Raw genomic sequence first — 23,781 nt, forward strand, 5'->3', positions numbered from 1 at the left:
GGAATTCTCTTGGTAACTCACAGAGTGCTACTACTGGAAACGGCTGTTATCTCCTAAAAATTATTTGCAGTATGACAGCAGCTTGCTACTGAAGCTACTTTTTTTCCTATGAAAGTGAATGGATAATTCACATCTTCATTAGAACCAGAGTGCCTGAGCTGAAACATTATGGTGGGTAGTGGATGGCCCAGGCAAGAGTTACCTTCGGTCTCAAGCAGCAAATTAATTTTAAGTATCACCATCACTATTAAGCATTTTATGCTTAAGACATTTTTTGTGCTTGCCTGCCCTAGTCCCTCTGACAATTGCTGTTTGAACTTAGTGTTTAATATTGGACTCTTTGTCTTCAAAAACAACTGACCAACAGGACTTTACTAATTCAGTATCTGCAAAGCTGCTTAGTGGACTTAAAACATTAAGCGAGACACACAACTTTTTATTAAAACAAAAATATTTATTCAAGCTGTAAATGCTATGCAGTATTTAGTTACTGGATGGGTTTAATATAAACATCTACTGCATAATCTTGGTTCCTTAGGAATCCTTGTATTGTATCTGAAACATTGCCCTGTCGCTGTACAGATCTCTTACAAGAAAACTTGCAATTTTTTTTTTTTAAATATGTCAACAATTTGAGAACAAGAAGAAATACCAGTAAAGAAAATTCTGTAGTTTTGGAGCAAGGTGTGCTCTTTCAGCAAAATGTAGGCTGAGCTCCTCCTGCACCTCTTTTGGAGAGAGTTTGTATAACAGCTATGACAACCTCTATGTTAAACAGAAAAATCAGGTGCAAATCCTTCCATGTCTGGCTAAAAATTTCAGAGTTAGATAGGATAATTTCTCAGCAGTACAAATGGAAGGTGAGGAAATTGACTTTTGCATTAGAACACACTGTAATTCTTGTTTAGCTGTTGCTTCAGTTGAAGCCATACTGAGGCATGACCCCACACAAAAGTAAGTTGCTTTAGAACAGCTTTTGCATTTGAATGACATTCAGCAGCAAATACTGTAAACAGAGAAGCCCTGTCCAAATTAAAGTTCTTGTCTGAATGACTGGCTGGGAAAAGCTGCACCAGATGAGAAATGCTTTTTGAGGTTCTACTGGCCTTATGTTTAGCTATTGGTATCTTTGTTATGTTGTTCAAAGCCTTACAACATGGGCTTGACCATTATGAAACGAGGCAGTGTGAGCACAAGCCAGTTAGAGCTGAATATTTAAGTCCCTTTCAAAGTCAACAAAACAATGAGAAGTGGCCAAGGTAGCTGCCCCACCTTAGAGTGGTGAGTGACGAACACCACCTTTTCACAGACTGGCTGAGTGCTTCAGAGGGATAAGTAGAGAAAGCAGCAGAACACAGACAACGTGGTCTAACAGGAAATGTACAATTTTTCTTACATTTCATTTACACAAATTTACAGTTTTGCAATTTAAATGGCTCTACAATTATGCAAGTGCTTTTTCAAAAATAAACATATACCAACTCAATGATATTTACACTTTGCAACCTGCTTCAGAATCAGCATGACTTTGCTATAAAGTGAAACTTCAGTGCACTGAAAGTGCAACTTGCCCTTTAGAGTTAACTCCTCTTCCCATGCAAAACCTCAGCACTGCTCCACTGAGCTTCAGATGGCCTCACTTCAACTTCTTTTTGTTCATTCATCATAATGCAAAGACAGCAAGAACTTGTCCACATCCATTCCCGCTGGAAAAGAATTTGGGAGCTTCTTTTTCTGTAGGAGAGGAAAGTAACAAGTGTGTTAAATACAAAGAACCTGGGGGAACTGAAGAGTCTGCAAGCATTCTTCCTCGTTCTTCCATCCACTTTTTATCTGTTCCTGCACAAGTCTGCCCCAGAACTCAGACACTGCCCTGTGCCCTTCACATGTGCCCCGCTCCGTGGAATGGAGCATTTTCCAGTCTCGGTGTTTCAGGAGTATGCTAAAGCTAAGAATGGGAATTACAAAGTTATACTCCTTTTTGGTTACCTACATCCAAAGACACCTTTTTGTGTCTCACACCTTGGCTATTTGCCTTTAGATCCTCAAGTCAAAGGCACAGTGCTGCAGACTACAGAGACTGGGAGTATCACTAACGGTACCAAACAAGGATGCAAGAGCAGCCTGAATTCTAGTAAGACTACTTTGAGTTTGGCTTAATTCCTACATCCCACCTAAAAACTTGGAATTTAGGAACTCATTTAGGTTTTAGGAGAAATAACGTAATTGTCATTGGTGCCTATTTAGAGAGTTAGTAGGAGTTCCTTGTGTGTATCTTAAGAAAGTTTAGTTCAGAGTACGCTCAAGAGGCAAAGTTGGAAAAACTGGCTAATCTAAATAGGATGTCAGGGATTTGCACTAGCAGCTCTGAACCATTCCATTACAAATAGTATACATGAAGAAACCTAATAGATATTTAGAATTTCAATTAGGAGAAGTAGATGTTTGTACTTGCCTTGATTTTCTTCTTTTTGGATGGTGTTGGAGAGCTCTGAAGCTCTTTTCTATTTGCAGAACGGGAATTTCTCTCCCCCTCATTTAAGTCCTCCAGTTTCCTTTTCTTGACGGTGCTCCTCAAAGCCCTGAACTGCTGGGTGTTGTCCTTGAGGGGGGTTGCAGTGCTAGTCCTCGCGATGGCGGCCCGCGACAGGATCATGAGGGTGTGTGCGGCCATGCTGACGCTGTTCTCGCTGCCCGTCTCGCTGGCGGGGCTGCAGGCGGGCAGGTCGGGCGTGGCGGGGGGCACCATGATGCGGGGCGTGGTGCTGTCCTCACTGAAGCGCCGGCAGGTCGGGGTGCGGACGCTGTCTGTAGTGTCATCCGTGTGCCTGTCCCCAACTCCAGACGGCGTCCGGGGGGTACCGGCAGCTCTCCGTTCTCAGCGGTCTTTGCAGCGGGGCTCTGCCACTGAATGTCCTGCAGCATCTCCACACACTGTTTACCCAACGGGCTGGACAGGCCGAGGCCTTGGCCGGAAGCTTTAGCAGCCTCTCGCTTTGGCTCCTTCGAGGACAAAGAAACAGACACCGATGATTTGCCGCTGCCAGCCCCATTTGACAGCGACCCCTGCTTTTTGTTCACCTCTTGTACTGAACCCACTGTCTTCTCATTCCATAAGGAAGCACTTTGTTGGCCATTCGAGAGCTTGGCAGTGTCCTGGTTCTTCTGCTTTTCATCAGTATCCCTTCGTAGCTCATTTTCTTTGTTTGCTGTCGTCTTGTGGAAGGGATCTAATGAAAGCCCTGCAGCTGCCACCTTCCGCTCGGGCTGTGGCTCCTTTGCAGATGCGCCTCTGTTGCTACCAACTTCTGGCCTACACAGAATTCTGGGCAATGTTTTGTCTTTGTCTCTCTTTGGTACCTGTGCCTTAGCAGAGGAGGATGCAGTCTCAACAGTAAATAAAGGGCTTTCGTTTCTTTCTTTCTGGGATGAACTCTTAGGAGCCTGAATTTGGGTGCTCCCTCCTGGAGTGGGTAGGACGTTATCAAAGCAAAGCACTCTCCTGTGACTCTCACTCTGTCTTGAATTTGAGCTTGTGCTCTCTGCTGGTGCAACAGGTAAGTTCTCTTCCACTTTCCTTCCAGGCTCTGCACTGGTAAGCTTGTCGTAATTTCCAGCCCTGAAAACAAGACAAAAACATTTCACTGACATGTTTATTCTTACTAGGCAAGTTAATTTCAGCTGGCTGAAAGTCCCCACCCATCCCTCTAAAAAGCTCTCTCCATCCTAAATACAAGTATTTTATCAACACATAAAGACCAAGAGTAAGGAATGACAACTGCAGAAAGCTCAGAGAAGGCTTTCTTGGCAAAAACATAAGAAACAGAGTCTGTACACTGAACAATTAGGTAGGCCGGGGCTCTTCAGCTTGGGAATCACTGAGGGGAAATGCAACAGAGCTCTGAAGAAAGCTCACGAAAAGGACACTATCTGCTGCACCTTCCAGTAGAAAAGCTAAGGGCATGAAATAACACTGGTATTAGGTTCAAAACACAACAAGGAGGTCAATATGTAACTAAACCTGGGAACTTTTTTATCTTGGAATATTTGTAGATGCTGGTAGCTTACTTGACTTCAAAAAGAAACTGAGTGCATTCGTGACAGGACAGTCCCTCCCAGAATACTACTTACGGCTCTGGAATCCTTGTAGCTGAAATTCCTGAGAGGCTGCCAGAATATATTGGGCAATGTAATCACATGTGTGCCTTGTAGTCTTCCCTATGCACTTGCTGAGCAAGACAAAAAGCTGCAGGTGGGCATCTGGACAACAACATCCAAACTCCCTAGCCTGTGGTCTCCACCTGACAAGCAGCCCCATCATGTGAAAAAGCCACCACTGCACTGTGGGAAGAAAAATGCTTCTGCTCTGTCAGCTCATAGCACTGTTCTGTCTGTGCCCTCTGCCTGGCTTATGCTGCATTTCCAAGAGAAGCTTCAGCATCACTCATCTATGCTTGTAAGGCTCTCTCCTGGCACATAAACCTCTATGACTTCTAAGAGGAAAAGTCAAGTTTTTGGGATGCTAAATTTGGTACATTTGAAATGGTAGAAAAGGTCTGAGTGTTAGCAGTTTGTTTTATTTCCATGAAATTTGAGATTAGACAGAGGGTAGAAAGTGGAAATAAGAAATTACACAGGGAATCTTTGCAGGGAAGATTTTGCTCTCTTTGCTATGCAAAACATCCATCTAGAGATCAATGAAAGATAACAGAAAGCTGAATTACTGAAGTGGTATTATCCAAGATCTTGATTCTGTGGTTTTTAAAAAATCAGCACTTCTTGTATGCATGTATATGGTATAACTTGATATATGGTTGGAATTTTTTAATAAGTTGACTTTAATGGTCCTGTTTTATCTCCACTTTTCCAACATTTTACGTGAGTTCTAACTAGTTTTTTTTTAAGTATGTGCTAGTTTTCCAATAAAAGATCATTTCACCTCTTGTATTTAAATTGAACTTCTGATCTGCTCTTACACTATTTTGCTCATTCCAACATCCTTTTCTTTCAGAAATCCATTAATGGTAAGGAGAGTTACTACTGCAGCCTTGCTTCCTTCTCTCATTTGCCCAACAGAAAATTAATACCTACCCCAATCAGAAATTTAGTTATGTTCATCAACATAAAGTTAGCATGCTGTTCTCCTCGCCATCTCTGCATTCAGTTCTCATTTTTTAAATGACCAAGCAGAGTTCTAACCTACAGAGCTGAAATACAGATGCAGAACCCAATCTTATAAACTCTACTGGATCTGGGTCAGAGAATCTTAAAGGGAATGAGACTACATTACAAAACCATGGGTACCACTCATGTGAAAAGAAAAAACAAAGGTTTCAATCATTTAAGTCTCCCAGTAAATGTAACAGGCAATTCTCTTAGCTTAGACTCCGCTCAAATTTTTATTTTACAAATGAGACAGGAGACAATGAAGACAAAGCCGTATAAAATTAACACAAGAACAGTAACAAGACAATTCTAGCACAGGCTGCACCAGTCCCAGCACACATCTGTATCAATACTCCTAGTAGACAGGCAGCAGGAAAGGGGGAACTGCTTATGCCACTACTAAAAAAAGCTGCTCTCTTCATCAATACTGGATGAAGAAATGCACGACAGGAAAAAGCAAGCAAGTTTCAATATCTAGCACTACTGACCTCTGTGTTCGAGGATTTGCATGGTTCAAAGGCTCAGCTACATTTGGTACCAGTTTTCCTGGAACAAGAGATGAAGTATTAATGAATGATAGGTAAATAATTTCACAGTTTTAGTACAATGACATTTCACCTGACAGAGAACCAACAGAGAAAAACCCAGCAACAAACTCAGCAGTACTTTGTAACTTTAAACTTTACTGATTAGTAGACTAGTAAAGGTCCCCAACTAAGAACAAAGAAGAAGCTTTGCTGTCTACACTTAGATAATAAACAGCCCTGGCAAGACGAAACAAATTATCCTGAACTATAAAATGCACAGTGGGGATTTCCAGATAGAAGGAAATTAACTCAGGGAACTCTCAGCTATCTATCAGCAAACCAGAATGCAAGCTACTATACAATCTAGATTTTATCTTAATTTGAAATTTCATTCTATTTTCATTTTTATGTGCAAGCCTACTCTTTTTTAAAAAAGCAGATAGGCTAAAGCACAAGTTGTCTTTTTAACTCATTGTTTCTATTTTCAATTATTTTTCTTTACCCCTTTCCAACACTGAGAAAGGAACATAACTCCAGTCTTGTTACAATTAACTATTTAAAGAAGCAAGGTCTCAATGAAAAGAACATACAGAAGCATATGCCTGAAAGGGAAAAGGAAAACAGATACTAGAGTGCATTTTTATATAAATTTCATTTCAACACTTCTAATAAATATTTTTCCTTAATAAATTTTTAGAATTGCTGACTCTTCTAATATCTTCATTAATATGTGGCTTTGTTCCAATAATAGTAAACTACTTAAAACCAACAAGATGAAAAATAACCAGAAACATAACGAAAAGTAAACTTTTAAAACTGCCTGAGAGCCTTGAAACATTACATTTTGGAACTAGGCTTGGTGCCGAAACTGGACTTCGGTTATATGCTGGAAGTTGTTTGTAAACTGAGCAAAAAAGAGTCACTAACTGCAGGTACAGACCTCTCTCAAGACAGCCCAACAGTTGCCAGGAATAGAGGGAGAGACATTTATAAAACTTTTTTTACTTAGAACTGACTTGTCCTTAGAACCCTCTGCTTTTCTTCTGCCCCTCTCAAGAACGCAAGGCAGGCACCTGTAGTATTCCTGTTTCTTGCTCCAGGAATCTTCTGTGATTTGGGAGGGATGGGAAGTTTTGGGACACTTCCGTTGCACACTGGATTAGCCACAGGCATGTGAAGAACCTTGAAAGAATCAAAGTATTCTATTACAATTTACCGAAGCACTTCTTATCCCTCCAGCTTTAATCCTGAAAATCTTTATTTGCGATGTGCTACCTGGCAGGCAGGTGCTGAGAACGTATTTCCGTTCTGTCCTACTACGGAGAGAGGTATCATTCCCACCATTCCTTGCAAAACTGGCTGCACTGGAGATGCAATTATAATGGCAGAACCTACAAAATACCAAAGTGTTAAGATTGTACAGAAACTAAAAATACTTCAGTGAAAAGAAAAGCTTCTTAAAATTATGTGTGGTCAAAACCTGTGGCAAGAAAAGTTCTGGATTTTTAGAAAAACTTCACTGTCCTTTGCTGTAGTTCACTACTAAAAAACAGGGTAAGCACCAGTTTTATTTTTATTTTGTAAGGAATTCCTTACTTAAAGTCTGCTTTCCTTTGTAAGTGGTAGCTCAAAATAAAGTATGATAAACCTACCTTAACGTTTAAACTTTAATTTAAAGTGATTTATAAAAACCAGTAAAAGTAACACTAAATATCTTATTTGGCTGCCAGATATATGGGAATGATAAAATACGGAAACTATCCTCACACATTAACTGAAAAGTGGAAGAATATTTTCAAAAGTCAAAACAAACTGTTCCTCTATCACAAAAGCATTGAAGGTAAGAATTGCATAAAGAAATCCTAATGGCAGAAAAGGCTGTTACCCTAAGACCTTACATGTACTGGTCTCTGACCTCAATTAAATGACTACACACAGAAATTCAAAGGTAACTGCAAAAAAGTTCATAGTTTTTGAAAGAAATCTAAATGTGGTGATTACAGCTGGTTTATAGCTGGTTTTTCATTTCAAAAGGCTCTCAAAATTTTTATTGCTGTAGTAATAAAAATGCTTGTACAGATTTTAAATCATGGAAAGAAATAATGTTACACTTTCATATTTACTACAATGTACTTCTAATGTACTTCAAGACTAGGTTTTGAAATATGAAACAAAACCAAGGAAGTGACTTGGGAAGGACTAGATACATCTACCCAGTTATCTACATGAAATATGGATACCTAAAACACAAAGCATTCCATTCATAACACGAATCTTATTAAAATAAAACCCTGTTTTATTTAGCCAAAGTAATGGAATTCTTTCCAGTGTAAACCAAAATATGCTTCCTACATCTAATGCTGCTAAATTTTATTGTTTAAGCTTCTGAAATATGAGGCTTTTTTATTTTTCATTCAAAGCAGCATGATCAATGACTTCTTGTAGTTTTATTTCATTTCTACTAGCAACTAATATACTAAGAAGAAAATAACTCCTGGACAGTTTCAAGCAGCAGACAGAGCAGTTTAAAAATTGTTTACATTTAATGCACTTAGGGGAAAAACAAAAATAACAAGACCACCATACAAACACCACATTTTCAGTACTTTTCTAATAATGAGATTACCCTGTGGGAAGTTGGGGGAGACAGTCTGGTTTGCTGGAAATGTACTGCTGGATCTGGGAGGAGTCCGCAACTGTTGTACAGCTGGAGCTTGGGAGGCCAGTGGCATAGAACTGCCAGGCAATACAACTACATTTGATGGTGTTACAGCTGCACCCAAGGCTGCTGGATCAGTCATACACGTGGCTATGTAAAGGTTGCTTGAATTCCCAAAAGCTGTGCTTGTGGCTGGCATCAACTGTATAAATCCCCCTTCGTTGGAAAGATGAGTTGAATTTGCAACTGGAAAACCAGTGCAGTCTTCATTCTGAGTGTTAACCGAGGTGACCACAGGATCCTTAGGTCTAAGCACAAGAAGATTCTGCTCTGCCAGAGCTGAATCCACATTTTTTTCTGCGTCTTCTGAAGTAAGACATTTGGGCAGGCCTGTGGTTTTGGTTGGGGATTTGGCTGGAGATGACAATATTATAGTAGGCAAATTTTCTCCTGTGATGCTGGAAACAGCATTATTTAACTCCGTGTCTGATGCAATAAACGGATCATCACTGATGATGATCTTGAGGGACATTATATTAGAAGGATCAACATCCATTGGTTGACTACTAGAAGACACACTGCTTATACTTTTGGCCTCAGTACCTGACTCCTCTGCTGAGGATGCAGTTTCAGGGAGAGGAGAGTGGCATATTTCAGAGGTAGTAAGATTGTTTTCAGTGGATACTACAGAAATGTCTGTACATGCACTATTACCAGATGAAAAATATAAATTATCAGTGTCTACTTTTGTAGAAGATGAAGGTTCTTGCATCTCCCCTTGCGTACCCTCTGTGTTTGGCAGTTCTGAAGAGAGGTTAAAATCTTTCTTACAAGGCTTATCAAGTGTATGCTGATCATTTGAGTAACTTTTGTTAGACGTATCAACAACTTCAAGCTGCAACTCTGTTTTGTCAAGATGCATGATGTCCACCGCAGATCCCGCAGCACAGTCTGCCTGTGTGCTCTGGTCCTGATGGTTGGAGGTGCGGCTGGAGTTCTCCTGTGAAACACCAGGCAAGGCAGCTGGATCACTGGTTACAGTCTGTTCTTTTCCCGCATCTGCCGTCGGGCTAGAAACGGATGAGTTGTTTTTTCTCAGCAGTGCACTGTGGCCAGGGCTCCCATCAGAAGGGCTTCCAGGAAGTCTTTTTTCAGACAGTGATGTATCGGGTGATAATGGACATTTACTTCCTGAATCAGTTTTGTTTTCACCAGCTACAGTATCCTCTGCCACTGAAATCAAAGGAATCTGTGGAGTACCAGAATGAACATATTCTAAATTAGGATTACTTTGAGAACTATCACTTGGTGGGCATTTTTCAATTTCCATAGCACTCTCACTTTCAGATACTAATGTAGATGACTCTTTTGTAACATAAGTGTCCGCACACTGTTCATTACATTTGCTATCAGAACTTGGTCTCTTGTTAGGTTCAGTCAAATCAGACACCGAGTCAAAAGCAATTTCAAGCTCTCTAATATGTTCAGGGGTAATGGCTGTAAGTTCTTCAGTCTGCTTCCCTGGTCTACAGTTTCCATGCAGCTGTTCACTGGTTGGATTTTTCTTAGCCATAACATCATCATTAATGCTGGTCTTCAAGGCACATGATGCTTCTCCTAACTGAAAGCCTTTACAGGATAGTGGTTCTCTAGAATTATCACCTGTAAAAGATAGAATAAACCAGTTCCATAATTATTGGAACAGATAATCCTTTTAGAGTGTTTAATAAATAACTATCAGTTCAATTGAAAACTATTTCTCATTAAACTAAGTGGGAATAATGTTACTCATCCTTACATTCAAGTTGAGCGGAATATATATAAAAAACATACATACACTAGATAATCTGGAAAATCAGTTTGTACAATAAGTACACACATAACATGTAAATGTCTCAGGTCACTACATCAGATTTCCAGAAGCACAAAAACCATCTCATGATAAAAACATCTTGGCTCTACTTCTCACATACCTTCACTAAATACCTGCTACTCGTGGACTGTAGTTAAGAATGGTGGAGACAGACTAACATCCCCTTTGTCCAGAGTAAGACTCTTTTTGCGTATTAATTAACAGATACATTACAGAATAGAGAGAAAATATTATTATGGTTAGATGTAAAATATTATTTTTATGTGTTCCCCAATGGATACTGCCAAGTATCCATTTATTGACAGTCTGCTTGCATTAAGGAGCTTATCAAGTACATTTTTAAAGTACACTGATGGCATTACTGTTACATTTAATAGATTGAAACTTTGTAACAGGCCAGGTGCATCTATATGTTCACGCAATGTAAACGTCCACATGGATATTACAAGTGAAAAAATAAAATTCTGAAATGTACAAATTGTCTGAAAATACTTTCATAATGAAAAGTTAACAGACAAATCTTAGAGGGGAAAAAACCCGTACATCTGTTAGTTTCTTCTGTTCCTAAAGAACTTCCAAATGTTTCCAGGCTATCCTCAGGCACCAGGATTTCGTTTTCTACTCCATTTCGACCAGAAATACCAGCAGGTAGGTTCTTGTTTACCTTGCTCTTTCCTATTTTCAAAATAAAGCATAAAGATTGGTTATATATGTAATTTTCCACTTGTCATCACCACCTTTTAATTGAATCACAGTGTAAAGATCTTCTTATGGTTCATGTGAGGATACCCCTGAAAATTTTACAACAGCAAACAAGTATAAACTATCATCCTTCAGAGCTGGAGTGTCTAAAACAACAGCAATAAAACAATCATTGAGCCAGCACAAACACAGAATATCAGCCACAGGAAAATGCTGGTTTTTATAGCTGTGTATAAGTGTATCTAAGAATTTAATTCTGTATTAAGGCATACCAATGTTACTTCTCTTGCAAGAGGCCTTCTGAATTCCTTTGCTTTGTCAAGCAGTGCTTGGGAAAGCTCATCATTCAGGATGCTTTACAGTAACAGTACAACTGAGTACAATGTAGCCTACCATAATCAAACCAGTCAAATAGAGCCTGGAAAGCTGGATCTGATTCTGTCTGCTCCAGAATGTCCTGGATAGCCTCTTCTGACATATGAATTTCACCCTGAGAAAAGACATGATATACAGAACTGCTAGTTACTTCCTTAACAAGAAAAATAGACAAGAAGTGTTTTCTTTTCAGATTGCTTTTATTTCTATTACTTCTGCTCGGCACAGAAACAAAAAGACTAATACTGGGAACACTTCTGCTACAAATTTAAGAAATCTTAGTGACTGAAGTTGAAGAAATAAGGTTCTCCAAAACCCAAATGTGTCTGTCAGACCTCACCCCCCACCTCGTGTGTACTGGAGTATTCTCCACATAATGGCCAGCACTAACCAAAAAGGAGGACTAAATCTCAGGCTACACTGGAAGCTTATGCACGTGGTATGGATGTGATGAGCCTGTACAAGCAAACCACTGGTAAAAAAAAAAAATCCCCTAATTAATCCTAACTTCTTAGGTTTGAATATATTATATATCTAGAAGCAACACTAAGTAAATGAAAGTTTTATTTCATATACTAATTTCATGTTCTATAACATAGCCTCCCAACTACTTCTTTGTGGAAGGCATTTCGGAAAGCACAGCTACATGGGACAGTGCTCTAAGGTTCCTAATTCTTGTTCTGTGGCAGCCCATGAATAAAATGAGTATCTAGTACATACCCAAGCAATTAAATACAAAGTTTCTCCTGCCTTTCTGGAGACCCTCTAAGCACTCTACAACCTTTGATATATATCTCCATATTTTTTGCTATATATCTCCACCTTCAAGGATGGATATTCCATGTTACATCCTTGATTTTGTCTCAGCAACTCCAACCAAACCAAGAAGCTGTTTTATTTCTGCTCAGAAGAATGGAATACAGCTTTTTAACTCTGTACTATGACAACAACTGACCTAAAATCACCAAGTAACAGAAGAATAGCATTTATAAACCAGACACCTCTACTTCATAAACAAGGAACTGCCTCTGCTCGCCTGTCTTTCCCATGGGGGCTGTGAAATTTCCCTCATCAAGAGTCTTTTTTAATTCTGTGATTGCCAGCTTGAGACTTATAGAAAAATAAAAGGATAACACTATAATTATGTTTAGTTTGTAGAAGGAGAACACACATTTCCTCCAAAAGCAAGAAAATACTAAATATGAAGAAAAAGCATCACTATTTAGGCTCCAAAAATAATTTCTCTTGCTACACTAAATGATCCATGCTTATCTTGGAGAAAATCACAAAACCAGATAAGATTGAATGTATTTGGAGACAGCAAGGTATTTTAAACTCTTTTTTCTTCTCTAAGGCTACTGATTAGATCCCCAGTTAGGAGCTGGTAGCCAATTACTGATATGAAAAACTGAGTGAGAAGCAGGCAGCTAGTGCCTGGGACAGAGTTCTTAAATCCAGTCTGAGTGTAGGGTTACCAGCTAATTACTGCCAGAAGCAATCCCACTCCCTTGGCTTTGACCCTGCTGCATGCTTGTGCTGCCTTGGACAGGCACTGGGAATTAATTCAGAATGCTAAACTTGCACAAAATGAGCTCCTGCAGAACACCAGTGTCCCGCCAGCTCAGCTCCTTGAACCTGCCCTGCACCACACAAGGTCAGAGCTCACACCTCTGCAAGGGAAGCTGCAGAGCTGCCCATGCACAGAGGGGAGCATCAGGGAGGCTCAGCTGTGCTGGCAAATAGAAACAAAAAGAAAGGATAATAAGAGGAGAGAATATCCTCAGATGTCAGAGGTCCAGCATAGGTCCATCATTCTCACATGCTTGCTCCTAAAACAATGTGAACAGGGCAATCTACACCTACCTGAAGTCCAAGGATTTCATCAATTGAAGTCTCCTGTTCTGTGGGACCACTGTCTGTCTGTTTAGGGGCCTGAGCAACACTGCCATCACTGCAACACGTACATCATTAGTTCAAAACTCAAAAATAAATCAAATAAGAACACATATTAAGTGTAGAGATTCCTTTTATTACCTTCCCAGGATTTTGTTAATGTTTTCAGCGAGCTTCTCCTGAAGAGATTTGTTGCTCAGGATTTTTTCTCTGGCATTTTCAATAACCAGTTGCTGGAAAACAGTTTTAAAGTGGTCAGGTTTCTATTTTTAACATCACTAGAAAAGAAGCATGAATTTCTGACTAACCAGTAAAAAAAATTAAAAAATAAATTCAAAGAGAGAAGACTTCTATAACAGAGAGTGTCATCTATGACTGCATTACATTGCTATGAAAATCAACCCAAAACATTCCTGTACTTCTACTCTCCTAAAGTACAGCAAGGCTTATTGTGCCTTCTAGTTTCCATTCTCTGGAGAATTACTGTGTTCTGACAGCCTACAGGTGTCTGAGCAAAGTAAATATACCAAAAAAAACAAAACTCTACATAGCCATGTCAACTTTATGAATTTAGTAATCACAAGAGCTAGTTCAAATACAAACCAATACATTTATCTTCTAAAGGTAATGTCTGTAAAAACCAGGAAGAACGACGTGTTAAAGACTAGTTCTCTTGAATTTGACTTTGTTTCTTAAGTGTAAATACCTTCTGTGGGCATATACTCACTGGGAAGTTACCATCAATTAATTCTTCAAGGGGCTCACTTTCTTTTTCTACTACTGCTTCTTCAGAGTCTTGAGAACTTCTGGCTGCTGAAAGAGGTCCAGATGTTGCAATACTTTTCCTCTTCTGAGATTCACTGAAACATTCCAGGAAATTTATGACACAGTTTATGAGAAAATTGTAAACAGTAGACCTAATGGTGAGTAAATCAAGTGCTTCTCTTTCTTTTTAGCAAACAAAAGATCTTAATCACCAGAAAATTAACTATATATTGAAAATGCAGTAAAAGCTGGTACCTGTTTTATTATCTCTTATGCATCTATTGTGTCTGCCTTTACAGAAGTAATAAATTTAGAGATTTAGGTAAACAGCTCAATGGCAAACTGAATTCCATGCCCACTATTCAGCATTTACTGCCCCTCCACTACATGTTACTCTAACTGGTGGTACCACTTAATGGATCCCAATTAACTGCAACTCACAATCAGATCTGGGCAATGCCACTGAAAACAAATACTTCTCAAGGAGCACTTATTTTCAAAGAAGAAAACAAATCTTAAGTTCTGTAAGAATTTAGTTGATAAATAGGAAAAGTAATGTTTTTATAAGAGACAGTGTAGGGTCTTCTGAAAATATCTATCAGTAGGGGCACTAAAATTACATTTTAAAAAATCAAGACAGATTAGGAAAGACTTGGGGGGAAATGGACATTTTAATCAGAGAATAAAAAATGCAAAACTAGTGTGAGTGAAGTTTTTCACACAACTTCTAGTGCAAATATTATGATTTTTCTGACAAAATTTATTCAACTCCATAGTTTTACAAAGTTAATGCAAATACAAAGTTAAATGCACATTTTTTTATCAATATTAAGAATTTTCATAATTGAAAAGGACATTTTGGAAGGAATACCAATTCTCAGCTCTTAGATTATTTGCCTAAGTCTAATAGTGGAGTAAAGACAGAGTGTACACATAGAAGCATGAGTAGCCTCCTATCAGTCTACTGTTAAGCTCTTTAACTTCCCTTTCCTCTGTTAAACAACAAACACTGGCCCCCGCCCCAGCAGATCTTACATTTGAAACATCCACCACTGAAGAAAATTTACACTACAGGTTAGAGCACTGTCTAATTTCTAAACAATTAAACAAAAAAGCCACCCAAAACCAAACCCACATTCCTGTTTACCTTTTTCGCCTTCCTGGAGAAAGCAAGTTTGAATGAAGCTTTCGTTCTTGTGATGTTGGAACTTGAATGTGTATGAGACCTCCTGCTTTACAGAAGTAAAAAACAAACAAAAATAGAAGTCATGATGCCAATACCGTTTCCAGTGACACTGTTAAAGCACTACAAGATCATTGCTTACTACGTTCCAATCAATTCCAGGAAAGTCATACAAAAGAATTTGGGATTATCATGGAAATGAGGACCAGTCCTTTTAAACATATCCTGAAATAGACATCCTCTGAATGTGGATCATCCCTATCTGAAGAAACAAGTTATTTGGGTGAGAGTGAGAGCACAGAACAGCATAACCACAAATTATTGAACTTCTGATTTCTGAACTCACATCAGCAAGCAAGTATGCAAGAGCCATCTCTCCTTTGGGCACTTATTTTCTTTTAGTCACCTGAACCAGTCTGGAGAGCTGAGGAACAATGCATGAATTTTCTGGAACTTTTTGGTAGAAGATGATTAGCCCTGATTTTAGAAAACTTCCATGAATAGCCATAGATTTTTCACAGAAAAATACAGCTTAAAAATTTTTGCAACTTACTGTTGATCTTGTTTTCTTGAGCTTGTGACTGGTTCACAAACAGTGTACTCAGCCTTGTCTGTGGCATGCTTGGATTTATTGTTGGCCTGTGAATTACTTGAGGAGGTACAACAGAAGAAGAGGAATTCTGTGGCCCTGACTGATGGGCTACTGACAACAATCCTGAGTTTGCAGGAGCTGACTGCTGAAGCATTCTCTGCCTTTTCATTTCTACAATTCCACTTCTTGTACGCACTGGAAATAAAGACAAGATAAAAACATATTATAAAGGAATTTTTAAAAATTGCTGATACTCACAAAAAATCTGTTTTTAAAAAATTTAAACAATGGAACACTACCAAATCCAGTGAATCCCAAATCCGGGAACAATCACTATCTATATCTCACACTCTCTTTTCTAATACAGTAAAAATACTACAGAGAAAAACTTATTTTTAAGTAAACCAATTTTTCTTTGTTGATAGCTCATTTTCAGCTTTGTAATGAAAGAAACACCTTTAGATACAACAAGTATGTTTTTGTATTTTGGCTGGATATATGTTTGTGTATATAACAAATGCTACAAGACTGCAATATGCTTTATGCTCCCCTTCTACAGAAATCCAACTGCATTATAATTAGAGCCACTACGTTTTTAGTTCATCTATGAACCACAAATTAAGTCAGCAGTCTCAGGAGTGAAGCAACAGTTTTTAAACCTTTTAACCAAGTAAACATCGAAAAAAGTCTTCTTCAGCAGAGAAAATACTGTAATAGAGAACTTACGCCCCATGCAAAAGGCTCAGCTTTTCTTATTTTCCTTTCCTGATCATTACAGTAATCCACAGACAACAGACATGCATTACTGATGGCTGCAGAAGGCCCCTATTTTTTGCCAAAACAGATAATTTTAACATCAAACCTACTGATCCCATGGAATTGACTCAGTTACTTACTCCTCTGGTTAGAAGAAAATCTGAAATCTGAACTCTGCATGCTCCTAAAAAAATAAATCAAGCGATAGAAATGAATGGAACATAATAGAAGCACTCAGCTACACAGTGTGACACTACCTATCACATGGCCAATGTCAGTCTTATCCTAACCACACATTCCTTCAGAAAAATCCATTGACTGCTCTTTTTATTCTTCCCAACAATCGTCACAGGTCCTTCAAGTGAAGCTTACTGTTTCATTTTTGATCAAGTAACCACAAAAGTATCAGATTCCAAATGAGTCACAGTATATTGTTTTATTACAGGAAGACCACATGCTCACAACTAATGCCCTCCTTATTTGCTAGCCCCCCTTCAAAATCTCCAAATGTCTGCTCAACTATCAACTCTAACATACCCATCTTTTTCAATGTCTCTCAAAGGAAACAGAGAGCTAAACCGTTCTCATAGAATGATAAGGGGAGTTGGTCAACATAGTGACTCACTCTTAGAATGAAATATTACTTTCTTGATTTCAAAACTAAATTACCTGATCTGAGAAAGCGTATAGTCTAATTTTTTCCACAGAGATGACATCATTGCTGGAACTTCATTTGTTGTTTCTAAAATGAACCATAAAAATAAATTGATGCCCAAAACTGATATGTGCTGAGAGAAAAGTAAAATCACAAACAAAATAATTATTATGGAGTGTTTCAGACATCATCTAATTTTAGATGCCTAGCTGCCTTCTTAATATTCTATTAATTAGAGAGCTCTAACTCCTAATTTAAAGAATTTTGATTGATATGGATACAGTTCTGGTTTAGAAGCCTTGATGAAACTGAATTAATGACTATTAATTCTTGGTGGAATTTGCACATGGTGTTGACTCCTCAGCAAACACATGCTAACCTAAACCATGCTAACCCCCCCCAACTCCTGGAAATGGTATTCATATTCCAAAGTGACTTCTGTGCCTTTGAAAATCATAACCTGGCAGACAGGCCTTTAACAGTAATAGTTTATTTTATGGTATTACCCAAACAGGTAAAAACATTTGGCCCTTTTGAAGCACAGAACATTAAAAGTGTGATGGAAAAGATAAGTAAACAGTTCAATTTACTAAGTTTTTCAAGATGCCAAGTACAAAGCATTTTGAAGGAAGTACGTCTGTGTCTTAGTTACCATTTCTGTCAAACCTAGTGTGAAAGGAAAAAAAATGTTCAGAAATGTTCCATGTATGATTTTTAATACCAAGCACCATTAAAATAAGATAATACAACAGATATCAAAACCCTGTAAGATCTGGAAACATTCAGAAGCTTGAAAACTAATTTCAAAACCAGCAAAATGCTTTAGCTCTGCCTACAGTAGTCATTCAAAATATTAAGTAGTCCTGAAAGTATTTGAGTTATTTTTAAAAATGAGACAAGAAATATTTCATACCATAGGACTCCTGATTATTTCATGGAATCACAGAATACCTTAGGTTGAAAGGGATCCATAAGGATCATTGAGCCCAACTCCCTGCTCCTCACTGGGCTACCTAACTCTAAACCATGTGACTAAAAGCATTGTCCAGATTCTCCTTGAACTCTGACAGGGCTCAATGCCAAGACCACTTCCCTGAGTAGCCTGTTCCAGTGACTGACCACCCCCTCAGTGAAGAACCCTTTCCTAAGATCCACTTTGAACTTCCCCTGACATAGCATTTCACTTTTCTCACATTCTGTTGCTGGTCACCAGAGAGATAAGCACCTCCCCCTCCTACTGATAGCACAAACAATAAACAGTATAATTTCACATAGCATAAACCCATACAGTTTGCACATTTTATTATATCTCTATGCTTTTGAGATATAAAAACACTCACATTTGAAGTGAAACTATATGCTGGCATATGCAAACTAATAGAATTTCTTCTGCTCACTAGATGTCATGGCTGTTGGCTGTGTAATATGGTAACCTTCAAATTGTAGCCTAAATGGGGGATTACTCTAAGACCATACACCTCTTCCTCAAGGAGTTCACAACAGATAAATAAAAATAAAACACCACCTCGTTCTGAAGGCTTACCTTTTGTTTTCATGGCTACGTATTCATTAAGAATAGTTGTCAAGTTCTTTCCACACAGCGACTGGAAAAAAAAAACCAGCTCATCTTAGAATCTTCACTAATAACTTCAGCTTCATCTGCTGTAGCACATCATAGTTAAGGAGCTCTTCAGCAGTCTACACCATGCTGACTCTCGGTACAAGGGACTGTACTTGGTAGAGAGCAATCAATGGAACAAAATCCTCGTATGTACCCAAAATGTGAAGTACTCTATCTCAAGGCACAACACTGGTAGTTAGAGCTGTTTGACCTTCACTCACCTTTTTTTTTATTATGGAGTAAAACCATGAAAATTAGATGATGAACAGCATGATGCTCATTAGTCTATTACTGATGAGCAGTAACAGACAGCAGTAGTAACAGAGTGTGTATCATGCTGGAAAACTGCTGGCAGCAGTAACAGAGTGTGTATCATGCTGGAAAACAACATGCACTAAGACGCAAACGTGAAGGAACCTCTGTCTGAAGCAAAATTTTTAACAGTGACACAGAATTAACCTTCTTATCAGGTTTACTTGTCCTGTTATTTTAGGTGACACAAAGATAATAAAAATTTCAAAGTTACCACTATCATCTGCTGTACCTTCCTGTCTTGTTTACTAGTGGGAACTCTACAAGACATGAAAATACAGCCCTTTATTGCAAGTATTTGAGCTGCAGGAAGAATTTTGTCTTAGATACTATGATATCACTTTTATGTGAATAATAGGAAAAACATTTCTACTGAAAAAAGGATGATCATAAAAAAGCTTTATTAATCTGGACAACCTATCTACATTTAGGTTTTCTAATTTTTGCTGGCCACAGCTTGGTTCTCAACTCCCTAGCACCAAAGTACATATGACTGAACACTTGTAAATAAAATAAATTCAATAGCTCGTTTTGAAAAGGTTCATCAAGAAGGTGCACCTTGGACCTCAGAAAAAACTTCAACGAATTTTAAATACTGTGGACAAAGTCCAGGACAATGAAATTAACTCATATACTAGAAGAATGAAACAGAAAACATGAAGAGGACACACACATAAACACTAAAAGTTTGATACACAGCAATACCTAAACCCTGTGATTTGTACAGTATAATAAAAATGCCATTTTGTATATTTGTTAAAAATGCAAACTATCTAATTATGCTTTAGCTCTACACACATATCTACAGATGTGGCTGCACACTATTTATGCACACCCAAAATTCCGGCTTTCACCCAGAACAGGGCAGATGATACTAAACAGAGAGGAGGCCTAACACAGTTTTTGCCAATAAAATTTAGTAGACTTAGATAAACCTGAGGGGCCTTACCTAAATATTTACAACGTACCTGAAATGGAACATTATTGGCTGCCATGTCTAGAATAGGAAAGTGATCTTCAGTAAATTACAAAAGCAGCCCTAAAATCAATAAAACCCTTGTGACAGCACCCTTCCATAAATCAACCTCAAAGCTGTAATGCAGACTAAGCATCATATGCTGAAACCAATTTGCATATTTCACACTTATGTTTCTTAGTAAGCTTAGATACTCAAAACCAAGTAACTGCTAATATCATAGGATGAAAAACACTGAACAAATCAAATATCAAACAGTTTAAGCAACATTTGAGAATCAATTGTTACACTGAGAAATCCCCAATATTGTTTTCCATGGATGCAAGACAATGTAACTTTCTGCTTTGCAAATACAAACTCACCAGCAAGCAGGCTGGAATAAAACCATCTTCTGTACAGTGCTCTGCATATTCTTTCAAATCTGAGCTTTCCAGAATAAATTGATGGCAGGTAGCTTGAAGATTTTCCTGTTGCAAATAGCCTGTAACAAATCAGATGGAAAATTTTGCTATTTCATTCATTACTTTTGCTCCATAGGTATCAAAGCTGCATACAGTGTTGGAATAATCAGATTAAAATTTCTATGTAAGAAAAGTAAAGTTACATTATTTTGGAAATACATAAACTCCTACCAGATATTTAACAGTTAAAACCTAGAAGAGCAAAAAATATAGACTGGAATTACACTGTATTCACAAAGTATTCAAGACTGAAAGTGAGGCAATATGAACAAATTTTGGTTTATCTTTAGTACACACAAGAAAATAAAAGTTCTTGGCGCAGAAGGCTGACAAACAAGCCCTCACATGGGCTGAACCACCCTACTTGATACTCCACCACAAATCTACAATATTTTAATAAAATGCATTGCTATGCAAGAGTAATTCTCCCCACATTGTACTGTTTAAAAATGGGTAAAACCTGTACAGCTGCTGCAATAGTGGATAAGATTTATTAAAAATACTGGCACTGTACAAAAATTAATAATAGAAAAAGGTCGTCCCCCCCCCGCAGTAATTTTCATTTAGGATAGATGTTCTAGACGCATATTGTGCTCTCTACACCCTAAGACTTAGTAGTTACCATCACAGAAAATGTACTGACAGAGTTTTCTTTTCCAAAATTCCATTCCTCATCAAATATGTTCTGCTTTAATCAAACTTTTTACCCTGCTTTAATCTTCAAACACCTTAAACACTAAAAGATAGAAATGGACCAATCTGAATGAAGGATTCTAGAACAAAGAACGACAAAGAAAACGTTTCTTCTTTCTCGCTCTTAGCAGAGCTCAGCATGGAATGCTTTAAGGGTAAGATAAAACAAGTGCCTAGTTATACAATGCAGGACATATACATTATCTATTTCAATGGACCCCCAAAATGGTCTACCTCAGTTCATGAAGAAAAATGCACCCTTTAAGTTTAAAAGAAAACAAATATCTTTCAGCAGGTCTGAGTACAGCTGAAGAAAACAAATAGTATTTCCAACACACAAGCCTTGTTCAAGTCTTCAACAAGTGGGCAAACTTGAAAGTTAAACACAGCCTGGGAATAACCACTGTGAATTTAACCACAATGTATGAGCAAGTCTATCTGATAGAAAACATTAGCGGTGCCTGTGGAAAGGAAAGGAATATCCTATTTAAATTTTAATTGTTCAATTACATTTTTCCAGAAAAATCTTGAGCCACGAGTGGGTGAACATGTATTCCTCATAAACACAATGATATCCCACTGCTGTCCAGGCTGGAAGATGGGGTATTAGGCTCGGTGGAGCTCTGATGTGTGCTGGTGTGACTGCTCTTACATGCAAACTTACCTGAACACTTACACAAAAAGTTGCAATTTTTCTTTCTTGAGCCTACTATTACAGTATCACAAGGGATGACTGAATGCTTGCGTATGGGCACGTTTTACATACTCCATTTTCCTGGTAATAAAGAGTTCCAAAGGCTAAATATGCCTGTGCAGCTGGCCCAAAGTGCTTCCGCACACACTGCATAATGATATAGGAGTATGTGGTTTGGCAAAATCAAATTAAAGGCACAAAAGGTGATCTATGTTTTGAACGTATGAAAATTATTCAATATTTTGTTCTACCTTAAGAAATGTCTAACCCCTAATACACATTCACTCTATCAAATAGGAAAAGATAAATGTTCTTATGCATTTTCCTGCTTGTGAGCTCAGCTTATCATTTTAGTTTTGTTTCTTTAAAAAATATTCATCAATCTTCACAGCACCAGAAAGATTTTGGGGGGGGGGGGGAAGCTTGGGGGAGAATGATGAAGAGCTTGCACTGGGAACCCTGTATACCCACTTGAATTCAGAGATGCCTCACAGAAGAGGAATCCCTATTAGAGAACAGAAATGGTTACAAGCAATATCCTGTTCTACAACCTTAGGTTGCTCAGAGGTTTTCCAGATATGATGCATGCCCCACGCCACAACAGACACAAGAAAGGATGGATCACTCTCAGCACACAGAATGTTGCCAAGGTTGTGTATTACGTCTGCAAGTCTCAGGTAAGCACACAGATAAGCATTCTACCTGGAAACCTGTAACCTCACCAACCTTGTCTGGAAGAGTGCAATGAGAGATCTCACTTGTGTGAATTCAAATCTTCTTTTACAGTCCATAGAGCCTCTAAAAATCCTGTTACTTCACAGTAATAAAAAAAACTGTATGTCTTACTAGCCTTTTTTCTCAAGACAGTAGCAAGCAACATTTAAGGTAGTACTTAAAAACAAATTGCGCTGGGAGGAACACTGAAGATGAGATTCAGCTTTAATGGTTTTGGATTTTAAAAAACTGTGAACAACTGAAAACTGAATCTCACAGGGCAAGCTGCCAGGAAATCTTGGCAACCTGTGCTAATAGGTACTTACTATGTGTGGGACTGAAATATGTGGGTCATATTTTTGCTTACCATCGATTCGCTCTCACCTTTGGCAGAACCTAAATAATCCAAATCATTAACTAATTTTAAAAACTCAGTCTGCTGCCAATGTCCTGAACACACTTATGCTGTGCTTTCCACAGACTCTGATCACGCCTGAACGTTTAGTGCACCCTCAAAGGTGAGCAAAACACGGCCGGAAAGAAAAAACATCTGACCCTTAACGCAGCATTCCCTGCGATTCCAGGTCACCCTTGTACTCCTCCTGTAATCAGGAACTGTTTCAGCACCGCTCAGCAGCTCTCGGTCTGCAGGTGGGCACCGGAGACCACCACGTTTCCTTGGACTCGTGAAGAACCGAGCCCAAGGCACGGCCGGGGAGCGGCCTGGTCCCTCAGGACCCGAATCCCTCAGGAGCGAGCTGAGTTCGCTCCCCGGCAGAGGCCGGGCCGGAGGGCGGCGGGGGCCAGCCCAGGGACCGCCCGGTATAAGCCCCGGCAGTGACAATCCCATCCTGGGGGGACCTAGAGGCGCTGCCGAGGATCAAGGGCGAAGCCGGCTGCGTCCCGCCGCGCCTCGGGCGGCTGACAATGCCCGGCAGAGCCCTCCCGGCGCGGCCGGTGGTCCGCGCCTCACGCGTGCATCCCTCCGTCCCTCCCGGCTCACTCACCCAGCACCAGCCGGGCCACGTCGGACGGCAGCAGCATGGCCCGAGGCGGAGCGGGGCACGGGCGGGCGCAGCTCCCCGAGCGCAGCCGGCCGCCCCGCCACCCAGGCGAAGGCGCGGAAACTCCGCCAGCCAGCGCCGCGCCCGGCCCCTTCCGCCG

At 39.2% G+C, this 23,781-nt stretch overlaps 1 protein-coding gene across 1 annotated transcript; it reads right to left on the bottom strand.

Moving 5' to 3' along the window:
* Positions 1-97: 97 nt before the first annotated feature.
* Positions 98-23,781, bottom strand: LOC119708866 (protein NPAT). Its single transcript, XM_038155793.1, is given in 19 exon segments — positions 98-1,734; positions 2,456-2,857; positions 2,860-3,619; positions 5,655-5,712; positions 6,767-6,875; positions 6,969-7,084; positions 8,320-10,014; positions 10,769-10,900; positions 11,321-11,417; positions 13,166-13,253; positions 13,337-13,428; positions 13,923-14,055; positions 15,108-15,192; positions 15,697-15,930; positions 16,632-16,675; positions 17,161-17,233; positions 18,690-18,750; positions 20,418-20,536; positions 23,625-23,781. Coding segments are annotated over 19 exon segments (4,413 nt in total). The 5' UTR covers positions 23,662-23,781; the 3' UTR covers positions 98-1,656.

This window comes from Motacilla alba, chromosome 1 (assembly GCF_015832195.1).
Source record: "Motacilla alba alba isolate MOTALB_02 chromosome 1, Motacilla_alba_V1.0_pri, whole genome shotgun sequence".
Taxonomy (NCBI): Eukaryota; Metazoa; Chordata; class Aves; order Passeriformes; family Motacillidae; genus Motacilla; species Motacilla alba.